The sequence below is a fragment of the Bombus pyrosoma genome, linkage group LG4 (assembly GCF_014825855.1).
Source record: "Bombus pyrosoma isolate SC7728 linkage group LG4, ASM1482585v1, whole genome shotgun sequence".
Classification (NCBI taxonomy): domain Eukaryota; kingdom Metazoa; phylum Arthropoda; class Insecta; order Hymenoptera; family Apidae; genus Bombus; species Bombus pyrosoma.
In genome coordinates, this window is record NC_057773.1 from 13,714,158 (window position 1) to 13,729,510 (window position 15,353).

Here is a 15,353-nt window from a genome sequence, read left to right on the forward strand (position 1 = left end):
TTATAATAGCGCCTAGCCGTCGCTATACCAACTTCCCGACTGCCTTGAGTCGTCTTCGGTAAAAATAGACTATCAGAAAGCGACACCTTAGAAATCAGTGGCTGTTGCTGTACACCACATAAGTTATAGCATCTATTCTATGCCGTCACAATTTCTCTTAAACAACTTTATCATTTTATCATAATAAACGTTATCGATATGCAATAAACGATAGAAGCCGAAAAATTGTCTGACGAGAGATATCTCAGATAAATGATAATCTGTTTTTCTATTTGAAACGGCCGTATGTTAAACGTCAAATATCTATCTCATGATAAAATTTATACCTAGAAAATTGAAATATATCTTTGGAATAATACACATTTAAATTAATAAAAGTATATTGTTTTTAACTTTAAATCAATAATTACGTAATTTGTTTTCGTTATTTAGAACTATAAAAACATTTATTATACGATACATTGAATTCCGAAAAAGTATTTCTTCGTTTATAAAATTAAAACTGATATCTATTTATTGTCATATACATGTAAAATTAATTATATTAGTCCCAATCGTCACTATTGATATCTTTCACGATATCTGTATTTTCTTTAGGTAAGTCAATATCCTTGATGTCTTTGCTAACTTTCATCTTTTTCCTTTTTGGTCTAGAACATTTCTCAGATTTTCCCTCATCGGATTTTATCCTCATATCAAAATCACTCTCGTCGCTGCTTTCTTCTTTATCTTCTTTGCCTTTCTTTAATTTTCTTATAGTTGGTAAACTATATTCAGCGATATCTTCGTTCTTCGTAAGTAGTTTAAGTTTCTGAGATTGGTGGATTTTTATCCAAGATTCATAGAATTTCGATAACGATGTACCTTGCACTTTTATCTTGTTCTCCCAGTTCTTTATCTCCTGCATATTTTTTAAATCAATTACGGTTTTATTACGTTCTGTTTCGATATATTTCCTGTTTTCCACAATTTTATCTAACAGCTGTTTCATTTTTCTACAATAGTTTGCTATGTGACATTTCTTTAAAAATGCCTTTAGCTAGAAACAAAAACGAGTAAGCATGTAAAACCTCCATTCGAGGTTCAAGCTTTTAATATCTTCATTATCTATTATGTATATAGTATACATACTATAATTATACTTTATCACATCATCAAATGAAAACATCCATAATTAACAACGGATAATATTAATTTTAGTTTATTTATAGTATAATAGTATAATTTCGTTTATTTAATTTATACCATCTATTCAAATATAAATAATTGACTTACCTGTATTATGCATGATATATATAAATCCGGAAAATACACTGTATGACTATCTTTAGCAGCATTCTCTAAGATAAGCTTATATATTGAATCAACAACATTGTCTTTAAAACCATTTTCCTGTAATTGGGACTTAGACATCCTTAAGATACAAATGAAGGGTGTTGGCTTCATTGATACTGCCTTATGTCTCTTATTAAAATCGTAGGAATTTAATATCTGCAAACATAAAGAATCTCATAATATACAAAAGATTTAAATATTGTTATAGTGACGTCAATTGTAAATGGATTCATATACATTTAAATAAGGGTTTTAAATGAAAAAAATGGAAAATGTTTTTGTTAAACGATGAAATTGGTGCTTGCAACTAAATATTTGCGTTATTTATCAAAATACTACAATTGATTTCTAAAATTATTTTTCATCTTTTCTGACAAAAAACTTTAACACGTCATACCTCTAATAAAAATGGTAATACAGGTATAAATGTTCCAGTTTCTCTAGAAATATCTATTAACATTTGTAAACAGTGAAATCTCAGGGGATAATATTGTGGCGTTGGTATTACTTTTATAGTTCCTATGATAATCTGTAAATACATAATACATGCTAAATATTTGATTGATAAAAAAAATTATAATATTGAAAATAAAAGTACACACTTGTACAAGAGGATATAAAAGTGAATGTAACATGGAATCACTTTTTGATAAATTTATCAACTCTGACCAAAATCTTAATGAATTTATGTACTGCCAATTGTACACAGCTTGAAAATGTTCCTGCAATGCATTAGATATAGATTGATTTATTAATAAAACATAATATTAACAGAAAAGTATACGTAGTATTTTACTGTAAATATTATTACCTTTTTTTTTAAAGTCATAGCATTTCTTAAATGAATAGCTAGCTGTCTAATATATAAGAAAGCGTGATTGTAAGCTAAATTACTATCAAGCAGATACATTTCAACTAAAGAATGTCTCATAAAATTTATTGCAGGTAAAGTTGTAAGGGATACAAATTTAGAATTTTCAACATATTTTACATACATCGTCTGCAACATATTAATTTAAAAATATTAACTGTACCTCGCTATATTTTTTATTATATATATTATAAATACCAATATAGTATTAAAATTATATTTTTACCTTAAATAATGTTTCTAAAACAGATTCTCGATTGCTGGTCGCAATACGTAATATGTTCAAAAAAGAAACAACACGAACAGTTTCTTCTCCAGTTGACCAAAATTTCAACAAAATCTTCAATAATGGCTTAGTTAATGATGAAAATGACTGTGTATATGGTAACATTTGATGTAAATGTTTTAAGAGGATTGTGAGAATATTAGACGACGTTACATTTTGTAATATCTATAAATAAATACACATATATGTAGCTACAATGATTAAAATCCACCATGCTCAATGTTTAAATATTAGTAATGGTACTTACCTTAATTAAATCTGTTAAATATGACTTGAGAATATTTTTTACTTTTCCAAACCGTTTAAGCTTATGAATTTGAGATTGAGTTTCCGAACTCAGTTTTAAATAACGCTTAAATGCATCCGGTAAATACAGTATACACAGTTGTACAACTTCATTAAACACTAAAAAATATTTTAATTGTTGAAGTAGAAAATACATTTATTCAATATTAATATTGAATGCTAAAAAAACCAACCTGCACCACCCTCTACTTTATATTGTAAGAATTCTGGATCATCAGATTCGGCTACAGTCTGTAACGCGGCATGGAAAGCTTCTACAGCACATTTAATCGTTTTAGATGACCTGGAAAGTTATATACAGACGCATATAGTACATATATACAAACTAATGCAACCAGTTTAATTAATAGCGGTATAAAATGAATTACTAATATAAAACAGTACTTGTCTTTTTGAATGTCTTCTTGCCATGTTTTTAATAATTTCAATGTGATTTTTCGTTTGTCCCTTATTTCACTACCTTGATCCATTTCATAATCACTCTCGTCGCTAGCAACCTGAAATTTTATACATATAAAATAATATTTTTCTTATTTTCCGTCTTATTTTTTATATCAAATAGTTCTGGTTTCGTTAATATATGGAGATATTTCATTTTCATACCTCTAAACGACTACTGGGTATATGTTTTGTATCTAATTCATTTAATGAAGATTTATCGTCATCATTAATATCATCATCCTCGTCTGATATATTAAATTCTAAAAGATTTTTGTCATTTTCTTTTAAATATTTATAAAACTCAGGATCTGTGTCCTTCAATCTCATTAAAGATTTCTTATGTTCCACTGGATCCATGTCACTTTCGCTACTTCCAGCATCATCTTCATAGGTATTTTGACCTATCACATAATATATAAAATTCTGTATAAATAAAATATAATTTTTTGTGACTTCTGAAGAAAATAAAGTAATATCTTTTTTCAATTATATATTACATATATTATATGTTTTATAGATATCACTTTTTTTTTTATAATATATCCAATGTATAAGCTTTTTCAAAAGCTAAGTACGTATAACACATGGTTGTAGAATATGTTAATGATTAAGATTAAACCATTTTTCAGAGATGTTATACATATATAAAAAAAAGTTCTTTTTGTACATTACTAAGAATACTTAAGTGCAAAAGATACAGACACTATGTATTTACAGTTAATACAGCACAGAAAACTTTTACTTGTTCCTTCTTTAAAATTGTTTAACTTGCACAAACATTCGATCAGAATCATAACAACAAAATAAAGTATCGTTGCAAAATCATTATTAAAAAGTTGATACAATATTTATAATTTAATATATGCAAATTATACACATGTCACACACGTATCGTCCTTATATAATTCAAATTCAAATTCCCTATAATCCCACATATTTTGATATATCTAATTTCCATAGATTATTCATAATTATAAATCAAAATATTTATCAATGTTTTAAAGTAATTGTTTCACCCGTGCCCAAGATTCAAATGTATCCTTGAGGTTAATATATGATTTTGGATATCTTGAACCGAAAAGATATGAAAACGCTGTTGACTATTTACTTTATTTAATTGTTTCTTTCATTCATAAGTACCTTGTTCATTATTATCATTGCCATTTAATTCGTCGTCAAAAATTTGATCAAAGAAGTCATCCATAGTTGCATCTTTTAATTGCTTTCTCTTCTTTGTAACAAGTTTTTTTGTTTTTCCCTTCACAGATTTTTCCTTCTTTATTTTCATGATTTAACTGCAAGCAGAAACGAGTTAAACATAAATTTATACATATGTACAAATAAATTTCAAGAAATAATATTGATACAATAAATATAACCTATAAAACTTCTACTTCTATTTTCTTAGTTTGATATTATGTTCTTATAAAATATATGATACGTACCATATAAAAATAAAAAGAAAATGAGAATACTGTTTATTTATGTTATATGATATTTTTGGTTTTTAGACTAAAATGTTTACGATTCTAGCTCGTTTTAAACATTACTTCAGCTTCCCACGTGCATAACTTGATTAATCAATAACACATTTAATGTTGGTAACTGTAGGTACTTGACATAACTTTTGATGTTGATAAAATAGAAATCATCCCTATCATTAAGTACTTTCAGTGATCTTTATCGATTGGACGAGGAGGTATCTTTCCAAAAAAATCTTTTTTCTAAAATTATCATCGCAACAGAGATATCTAATAATACATCTTCAATACGAATAAACAATAGAAGAAATAAATAAATTCATTTTACGAAGGACGAGAAGTAATTATTTATTACCTAATACTCGTATAATAGTTAATAAATTTAATAATATTTGAATTAAAAATTAAGAAAATTTACTACTAAATGTTCGAATTATTATACCGATAATTAAGATGTTTTACATTATTATAATCTGTATACATGTTTCAGGCAATCGCTATGTACGCAGATTTTGTAAAATCTTGTTCGCAAATAACATGCTTCTTTCCTCAATATACTGTTCTATTTTAAGAAAAAATACCTATATTTTAACAACTATTTGCTAAAGAAAAGGAGTCTTAAATAACTTGGTAGTAAGCAAATTCATTACGTAACAAACTGTAGAAGAAATAAATTAACAACGTGCTGTGCACGCTACCTAAACAATATTAGCAGGGTCATGATCTCGATTACCACCAACAGGGGATACTATCGATACGATATAATTCTTAAAACATTGGAAACCTGAGTTTAAAAAAGATGTTAATGTAACGTAAAAAGCTGATATATAACGAGTAATTAAGAAATAATTGAGATTAGGACAGTCACAGAATGATAATAATGCTTTGTTCAGTGTTATCCTACGAGTTTCTCAAACAGTGAACATGTACATATGCATATATATTGTACATATATACATACAATTACGAAACATCGGAGACTTCTGTCCATTGGCTTTATATTTCTCTAAAAATCGATGAATTTTTTTAAATATCACTTACAATTTCCGATACGTAAAAAGATTTAAAACTTCGTTTAAAAAGTAGGAAATGACCTTGAAGTATCGAGAAAAAAAAAAAAATACAAGTAACAGGAAAGTTTCGAATACTGCATTATGTGTCCAGCTTATCATACGAGATTCTCGTACGAACCAATTTTTGCTAACGTTATCACTTATGCCGACTTATGGAATTATCGACAAGTTTCGCTTATTTACGTATCTTATCCTACGCAATTTAATATATGCACATATATGTATTCATATATGTGCGATGTATTCGTGTACGTGCCTCTAATGGGTACATATAAAAGCCGTTAAGGTGTACGTTTAAAAAAAAGCGGAATATAAAGATACAGAAACATTGAGATAATTTTTCTTAAATAACATACGTCTTCGCGAAATATCAAATTGACATTAAATTTTGTAAATAAAATAGTAGTCTTTTATGTCAAAATTTGGAACAGAAGCTAATTTACTATTGAAAAGCGTCGAGCTTCGTTCATCCCAAGCAGTTAACGAAATATCTTCGAAAGCGCTGTTCATGATCTTACCACGGTATTTATTTAAATAATTATTTACTTTAATTATAGTAAATAATCTAGGTAATCTTTGCTGACTTTTGTGTAGGCGCCTAATCGACTAAATAAAGAAAGCGACAAACAATTCTTATATCGTCATTACGGTCTTCGAATTTGACGTTCATAGACGTCACTTCCCATAGTACAATGAAAAATAAAGCGTATCGACGATAGATAATAGAAGAACCGCGTCGTTAAAATATATGCAATGTTTCCCGCAGAGATAGTTGAATCTAGAGCGTTATCGTTAATTAAGAAATTAGTATGAAACCGATTGGCCGCTTGGAGCTTCTATTGCGATTAAAGTACGTAATAATGTTATGGATGTGTAGGACACAGAATTAAACGACATCTATAGAAAATCGATTGCTTCTTTAAATTTTGATACGAAAGAATTCACTTGACGCGGACCACTTGGATATTTTCTAAGTAAATTCTTCTGTGAGACACTCGCTCTGAGAGAAAAATAAATAAGAGAAAAGATTCCCAAAACGACTGGAAGTTGTTTCACTTGATGCGAAAGACAAAAGTTTGTTACATTTATTCAAAAATATATATTTTATAAGATATAAATCTTTCGTTGTTTTGCAACGAACGTGACAAATGTAGCTGAAACTTAAAACTAAGAGAAACTAGATACACAGGTACGTTAGCAAATATTGATTTATTATTTTTAATGTATTTTCGAAAGCCGTTTGAAAAACGTAAATCTATTTTACATTCCATCATACGTACGTATATCCTTTTCTGTTTAAAAATCAATTTTGAAGTCGAGTTCAAAATGAGAATAACATCTTATAGCAACTTTATATGTTATGTGCAATTAACCGAAATATTAAATTTGGCATACGAAATGTACAAACAATATTGCATATGGCAGTAGTATAATTTATTGGTTTGCCCACTCTTGCGAGAATAATTAATGCGTGTTATGAAACACCCTGTCTGTCGCCAATGCAGCGTCTGACACACTGAAGGTTTGCATACAGTGGTGTATCATGCGTTTTCCTACTCTTATAAATTCTTCCAACGTATCTTTTATGACATCATTGTTTATCTGTAATATCGAAAAAACCATGTAATATTGGAAAAAATGAGAGAAGATAGCGATTTATAACAATCCGTAAAATCTCTTATCGTCTTCGTTACGTTTTCAAAATATACAACATGTGCGTAAGCTTACATTAGTTAATTATTGTCTGTATGTCGATTATGATTTCCAGAAAATATGGCAAAAAATTGTTGAGCAATTAATTCTTTTCTCTTAAATCGCGTGTATCTTTTAATCAACGTTCAACGATTTTAATTACAGTTTAAATTTGATTCAAGTGAAATTTAACCTGTAAATTAATTAAAATTAAATTAAATTTGATTAGCTTATAGTAGATTAGTTACCAATGTACCGACACCATAGCTTTCGACGAAAATTAAAATAATATTCGTATCAAAGAATACGATAAAAAAAGAAATCGATACATGTTTAAATTACATTACTCTATTGGTAATGCTTGCTTTTAGATGCCCAAACCAATAGATGACACGAACGTCCAATAGATAAACATTTGTTGATCACTTCGTTAATAATACGAAGAGCTTGCGATTAAGATGCGACGTGTTGTGAAATTAAGACGTGTCGCAGAGTGCAGTTTAATTCCATTCAATCTTTATTTTTAGCAACCATCGATATATTTAGCATAGTTTAATTCGAATAAGATGCTATCTTCATTGTCGCGCCTTTACCACATACGGCCGTGAAAGAAACATCGCGCGTACATACTCACGTGTCCTCGGTTAGCTCGAACTTACATATATAAACGATACGTGCACTCAGTTTGATGACTAAAACAGAATCGGATGGAGTTATAGCGCTTCACTGGGTTTACTTTGTTTCATTGTTCAACAGAAATTATCTGAACGTCAAAGTGCAACGTACTATAGCAACGAACGAAATGAATATTTCCAAGGTTGATTTGACCCATCAGTTAAAACACACAGGGAAACTCTGGTATCTTGTTAATCCCTACGAGACAATTTTTGAATTCCCACACGAAGTTCCTGATTATCAGCAGCAGGTAACCACATTTATATTTTATAATAATATAAAGCGCGAAACTCGTCTCCTTTTACCGTTGCTGCCGCAAAATTATTTATATAATTAACGAATAGTAAGTTTTGTATATTTTTGCGTTAAATTTTAATACGGTATTCGGTAAAGAAGATAAAATTTCGTATGTTACGAAGTTTATGAAATAATATGTAGATACATACGTTATCGATAATACTGTAACAAACAAACATTGCATCAATTAAGATAAGTTAAATGTATACGTAGGTATGGTTACCATTTTTGGTCCTTATCGTATTGGAGCATATTATACTGGCCTTTAAGAAGAAAAAATTCCGCTTGAACGATCAAGTGACTTCCTTGTCTCAATGGATATTGCAAGAAACTAGCCGGTAAGTATAGGTAATTTTTGAAATGTATTACTGCCCATTGCAATTAGGAAAGACGAATTTTAAACATTGGTACGATACTATGAAAATAAAGTGCAACGATAAAATAAAATCTTTCTTTATGGACTTCAATGGTAATAAAAGAACCGTTCTGTTATATTTACGTATATCGTTTCGGGAATTACAAATTGCTTCATAATTATCATATATAAAACATACCGATTTACGACTTTTCGATAACAGCACCTAAAACATTTCTATTGCTTAACAAGTACGTCATCGAATACGATTCTTGAAGATAAACGCGAATTACGCGCACGGTGTAAGATACGAAAAAAGGCATAAATTCCGTTTTCACATAAACGATGTAAAGTCGTTGTGCTTATTCAGTCCAATGAAACAAAAATTAGATTTTCTTAATGGCGAATATGATCGAATCGTTTAAAGATACGTCCTACTCATCTTAATGAGTATTTTTAATTGACACGGTACTTGGTGCATTCCCGTTGATGTGCGCTACAAAACGATGTATGCTTTTGTATGGTCTAGTAATCGCATCAACATGTATTACCTGTCATCTTATCCGAAGTATCATCGTATCTTTCGAACGAAAATCGCGATCAAACTTTGCAAATTAATAATAACACCGAAATAAGTTCGATTCTTTCTTGTAAATGAATTATCTGCTAATTAACGTCTCGACGATGAAGTGGGTGATTCGACTCTAATATCTTCAACGATACCTTCCAGTACTCTCTTCCGTGGTGCCGAATATTACGCGTACATCGTAATTTACGAGAGATGTCGCTGGTGGAATCTGCCTTGGAACTCGCTATGGACTTGGTGTATCACTGCCGTGGGGGTGGATTTCTGTTACTATTGGGTTCACCGCAGTAACCACGGTTAAATTCCTATCCAACCATGTGTGTGTGATTGTCCATCCTCTACTTGACAAATTTATAGTGTTTCTCGCCCGTTTACAGAGATACACTTTTTATGGGCTCAGCATCAAGTACATCATAGCAGCGAAGAATTCAATCTCGCGGTTGGTCTGCGGCAATCCATCTTGCAACACTGGTGTAATTTCGTAAGTATCGCTCGTGTTACATACAGATATGTTCCACGCTACGAAATGAAAAAGAAGAAAGGAAATTCGATGTTTCGCTTATCTGCGTACACATTGCGTTTTTTTTTTATTCATATGTAAATGAACCAACAATGAAAGAAAGAATTTATCAAACGATTTCAAAGATACATTTGACAGCAGAATTGAAAGATCTCGAAATTTTTGTCGAAAAGAATATGGATCTCTAAATTGTTGTAATACTAAAAAGAAAAACACACAAGCAAAGCGAATTTACTTTCCTTAAATGTATTTTGCCATTTATATCATTTATATCGTTGTAGACACTTTTATACTAGTCAGCAGGATGGACAAGGCAAGTCAAGATACTGTTTTTTCTCGACAATTTTACGGAACTATATGTGTCTTCGGAAATTGAACAATTATTTTCGTGATTCAAATCGCTGTAAATGCGAAGATCGAAATCTCGTATTCAGTACGAGCAGTGAAAAGTTGCAGTATTTCCCTTAAAATCAATTTATTCTCAACAAGGTTGAAGTTAATAGAGGCTTGATTCTTCGAATTGGTCCTAGGCAGATTAACCTACGATTTTTGTTCAGAAGGTGAAAATACATTCAACGAAAATTTCGCGATGCTTTAATTTTGCTGTTAATCACATCTTTATAAATTACATCTTCCTGAAATATCTAAAACATATTCTATCAATACGACGTAATTTTATAATTATAAATAAGTAATATTGCATTAACGTTATAACGTTATAGCATAAACTTTCTCTAAAGATAAAATATCGAGTATATATATATATATATACAATATAATAATAAAGTATCGAGTTAAGAGGGCATGCGTTGATATTGTGCAAATGTGAAAAAATGTTATTCCACGCTATATTATAGAGATACATGTGTCTAATCTGTTTACAGATGTTATATTTACCTCTTGCATTATTTATACCGCCATCGCATTTCATCGTACATAATCAGTTTAATTTAATTTATCAATTATGGATTCATACGACTGTCATTGATGATCTTGGACCGTTCGAGTTAATATTCAACACACCAAAACATCATCGTGTACATCATGGTAAAAGACAGATGGGTTTTATATTATATTAAATGATATTGTTAATAATCATTATTACGAGTATTATCAACTGCAATTATTATATATCGTGGGTAGGTTGCAACTTATACTGCCTGGACAAAAATTACGGTGGCGTTCTCATTATATGGGATAAATTATTTGGAACATTCATGCGAGAAAAAGAAAAGGAAGAGATAATTTATGGCTTAGTTGTTAGTGCTCGATCTTTTAATCCCCTGTATTTACAGGTAAGGCCATATCTGTTTAGACCATATATCTTTATCTAACCGTTAATGAAACGAACGATCATTCTGTTACATAAACTAACAATCAGTCATGCAAATATGTCTTCGATTGACATGATTTCAGAGCTAATCTATATTTTAATGAACCGTAGTAATCCATACTATAATTCGTGCATTTATAGATTAATTTGTTCGTATATCGAATATTTTCAATTGCACCGATATAAAAATTACAAATTAAATTATTTATGCTTATATGTAATTTACAATAATTTTGCCTCTAATATACCAATGCATGTTGTTTATAGCAATGCATGTTTGCTCAATATACGTTCAGATACATTTAGTCCAGTATATGTAACACATTCGTATATAGCATAACGATTTCATTTGTTAATATAAAATATAATAATTTTGAATTGTTATAGACATTTTACACTGCAGAATTAATTAAAAAGGTTATACGGATGTCAACTTTTATGGACAAGTTAGGTGTTATCTGGAAAGGTCCTAGTTGGTTTCCAGGCGTTCCTCGCTTAGGTCTGGATAAATATAAAATTAATGTAAGTTTTATATTTCATACATTTTTACGTTGTTGCGACTGCGTTATCATCGGTATTACATATCGTTAGTGTTATTATTAGGCTCGACTCACAAATGTATTTGAAAAAGGTACTACCTCCTGTTGTACAATGCATTATTTTCTGATTACCAACAATATTTTATGAATAATTCAGCTGATAGAAAGAGAATTAGATTGTACGAAAGTAGCTCACAGTAAACGTTCGGACGCATCATTAAATAACATTTACGAATATATAATTCGCTTTTAAGAATACTAATGAATTTATGTAATTGGTATATAACAGCGAATGCCGATATGACACAGGTACTAGTTTGAATCATCAATAAGACCACATAAACCGGTTTGGTTTTACCATGGGTATTCTTCGCCACATGATCACTGAATCTCATAACCATAAATACATTTATTTCAAAGCACGTTTATGGTAATAATATCATTGTCGTTATTTCCAATAGGTTACATCTAGGATTAAATATGATAATTATACACCACAGTGGCAAAACATTTACGTAATTATACACTTTTGCCTAGTTGTTTATCATTATCTTCAAATATACGAGGAAACACAGGTGAGGATCGTAATAATTTAATTATCTTTGTTTTGTTATATGCTCAAACGTTGTACTTGTTCGTCTTTAAAATATTAAATACTTTTCTATATAGGTTTTAAGGACCATTCAATCGGGATTTATTGTTATTAATAATTTGTTTGCTCTTACCACTATTGGTTTACTATTTGATAAATCAAAATATGCTGGAATTTTGGAATTCATTCGATGCTTTATTTATTTAAGTTTCTCCAGAATATATTGTTCAGTAAATTTATATATCTATTATGCATATGTAATTTCGCTAAGCATTTGGATTTTGCATTTGCAAAACAGTTTACAGTTTTATTTACAGTAAAATCAAATTTTATAAATGTGGCAAAATATAGGAATTAAACTAATGTTACGGTGCGTGATGAAAATATTTACACATGAATTGCGTATTTACACTATATATGATTATTTTATCACATTGATATTTATGTGATAAATAATACATTATTCGATATCATTGTTGTACGCATTTCACAAACAATAAATATCGTGGAATATAGAAATTAAGTATTTATTGATATGACCGTGAGGGTTTACCCATAGTTATCCTCGTTTGAATAAAAAACTAACTATATCCTGTACATAGGCATATTCACAATTCTACAAAACGTTTTCACAATTAATATAGAAGTATATAGATAATGAAATGTCTTTCGTATTCAGTATTCGTTCATCTCAAAGTATTATATGATCGTTACATAAAAAAATTGAATAAATTATTCTACAAGCAATAAGAAGATAACATAACTTTTTGAATACGATTAATATAGTAATCAAAAATATCATGTATATACTACTATATATATACTGCTGTTATATATGAAAAAAATCGTGAACAAGATCTATAAAAACTTTGATTTATAATAATCAGGTTTCTACCTGAACTTACGTCATTGGCCTCCTTTAAATCTTCGATCCATTGCGATTTTATTTCCAACAGGTTTCCTTGGTTCTTTGAATTTTATAGAAACCACAAAAAAATAGAATTTTTTCTCAATGTACTTGTTTCATCATTGCATAATGAATACATTTGGAAATTAATAACAAAGCAACTCACCAATTTCGATGATTTCTGAATATGTTCTAGATATCGACATTTTGAACAAATTTTCCCTATGCATATAACCCCCACTCAGCCTTAGTTTCTGAAATGTACATTGGCAAAAAGATTATTGGTACCGCTACAGTGAATTGCGTGTGTAATTGTGCGTGTAATTGTGCGTGTAATTGTGCATCTGTGGCGATGTACGCGTAAGTATTGCCGTCAGCCTTGAGGCGGGCGAGTACAATAACCGAACCAACAAATACAAAAACCAAGCGAAACCTAACCTTTATCCTTTGTTTATAATGCGAATGTACAATGTTCAAAGTATTAATCGGCGAGGTGGGTCCCTTTATAAATAATTACCAAACATTTTTTCTACGAAATTTTATGACAAAGTATTTGATTGGATTAAAAAATTGCAAACTTTAAAATTTCAGAATTATTCCTTCTTTTACGTATGCAACAGGATTAAATACCCGTTGTTCAAAGTATGTTTGGAATGCGGGATGTCAAGTGTTTAAACGGCATTGTTAACTTGAATATATGTCTTGCAGCAGATTGTTCCGCAGATAAAATTTATAAATAGTTTTATGTGCTTACTTAGGTATATGCATGTATTGTACAGGATGTTACAGAGAAGAAGTTACAAGATTTTGCGAATTTATAGTAAACATCGTTCCTGTTTTGTGCAAAATCAATTTGAAGGTTAGAAAATATTTAAAAGTTAAAGAGTACTGTACTTTTTCTTTACGCGTGTAAAAAAACTAGACAGGGTGATTCAAAATATATCTGCTGTATGTATTTAAAGGTAGAATGAAACTACTTACAATTAGGTAAATGGGATTATACAATTCCAAGTAGGATAGATTATAATTTTTGTTATGTTTATTTTTTACGAAATTACAAGATTCCAAGTTACAAAAATGTTAGAATACATTCAATTACCTAAAATTTTATGATGTTCAAATGATCCTAAGTATAACAAATCACATCTTTTAATTCATATTTATGTTCATGTTAGGTAAAACAATGTGAGAATCGAACAAAGTTCATAATTCACTCCGTTTTCTAGAATACTTGATACTTACTTACTACAAGAGACGCTCGAAGTTGACGAACTTCGATACATCATTTAAAGAAACGATGAAATAACGTAACACACATACAATCACATAAATAATCTCTGAGGAGCATAAATATTGACAGTCTTCTGATTTTTATCATTTTCTTTGGTACTATACACTCTCGATGTGTCGGTGTATACCATAACCGAGTACGTCAGGCTGAAGAATATCAACATCAAGTAAGTTATGAGTCATGATTAAGGAAATAAATATAAAAATTGTGTAACGATTGATTTACGATTGATTGATAAAAATTACATTTAGAAATCAAGTTAGCGACTGATAAAAATAATAAAGCCATTAATTGCTTAGTAATGAAACTATAGCTATTATTAGTAAGTTAATGTAAGCAGAAATACAGTAGAAATATCCCATTTGGGTCTAGACGCTCCAACCGTACAATTTAATACAATTAGTTCTCAAATAGTTTCTCTTATTTGAGAGGTTGTTCTCCCTTTCCTAAATGATACAACAAAATGACTCGCTAATGTTATATAAGGAAATTAAAAAGTATATTCTTAAAATTTTATAAATTTCAAATTTATGTTTTTGTTTCTTTTTTTTTACAATCACATGCAACAGATGTTGCTATGAATTTATTTATAATTGTAGATATTTATCGTGCAATCGATAAAGGAATAATGTAGGATTTTAGAGGCAAGTAAGTTACTTCCATTATTTTGCTTTTTTATTTCGTTTCACTTTTCAGTTATCGATCAGTTTTTGTTATAGATCTTTAAAATCAAGAACATATTCATAGACATACTTACAGAAAATACAAAAACA

General features: G+C 29.5%; 3 protein-coding genes and 1 long non-coding RNA gene across 8 annotated transcripts in view; 2 read left to right on the top strand and 2 right to left on the bottom strand.

The window, feature by feature from the left end:
- LOC122566879 (alkylglycerol monooxygenase-like) overlaps window positions 1–12,901 on the top strand; it is a 39,299-nt gene extending 26,398 nt beyond the window's left edge. For 3 of the 5 annotated variants that reach the window (XM_043724754.1, XM_043724755.1, XM_043724752.1), the window contains exons 2-10: window positions 8,242–8,410; window positions 8,671–8,795; window positions 9,543–9,694; window positions 9,776–9,879; window positions 10,803–10,965; window positions 11,062–11,213; window positions 11,639–11,773; window positions 12,252–12,365; window positions 12,460–12,901. In XM_043724754.1, the coding sequence (XP_043580689.1) occupies window positions 8,288–8,410; window positions 8,671–8,795; window positions 9,543–9,694; window positions 9,776–9,879; window positions 10,803–10,965; window positions 11,062–11,213; window positions 11,639–11,773; window positions 12,252–12,365; window positions 12,460–12,702 (1,311 nt within the window). In that variant the 5' untranslated portion in view covers window positions 8,242–8,287 and the 3' untranslated portion in view covers window positions 12,703–12,901. Of the gene's footprint in view, window positions 1–6,174; window positions 6,316–6,670; window positions 6,983–8,241; window positions 8,411–8,670; window positions 8,796–9,542; window positions 9,695–9,775; window positions 9,880–10,802; window positions 10,966–11,061; window positions 11,214–11,638; window positions 11,774–12,251; window positions 12,366–12,459 lie in introns of those variants that run through there. The other 2 variants (XM_043724753.1, XM_043724751.1) reach the window with 2 other exon arrangements.
- LOC122566873 (nucleolar complex protein 2 homolog) lies at window positions 407–4,844 on the bottom strand. Its single transcript, XM_043724737.1, has 12 exons — window positions 4,685–4,844; window positions 4,380–4,534; window positions 3,402–3,640; window positions 3,183–3,295; window positions 2,972–3,081; window positions 2,740–2,897; window positions 2,433–2,657; window positions 2,147–2,335; window positions 1,938–2,057; window positions 1,733–1,864; window positions 1,276–1,491; window positions 407–1,039 (listed from the first exon to the last, which is right to left on the bottom strand). The coding sequence occupies exons 2-12, from the start codon at window positions 4,525–4,527 to the stop codon at window positions 545–547; spliced, it is 2,145 nt and encodes a 714-aa protein (XP_043580672.1). The 5' UTR covers window positions 4,528–4,534; window positions 4,685–4,844; the 3' UTR covers window positions 407–544.
- On the bottom strand, window positions 7,034–7,883 carry LOC122566886. Its single transcript, XR_006316647.1, has 3 exons — window positions 7,746–7,883; window positions 7,522–7,678; window positions 7,034–7,395 (listed from the first exon to the last, which is right to left on the bottom strand). It is a non-coding gene; the product is annotated as an uncharacterized LOC122566886 (long non-coding RNA).
- A 669-nt stretch (window positions 12,902–13,570) lies between the features above and the next one.
- Window positions 13,571–15,353, top strand: part of LOC122566869 — a 102,472-nt gene continuing 100,689 nt past the window's right edge. Inside the window, exon 1 of the mRNA XM_043724732.1 lies at window positions 13,571–13,649. The gene's annotated coding sequence lies outside the window, so the exon portion shown is untranslated. The remainder of the gene's footprint in view (window positions 13,650–15,353) is intronic.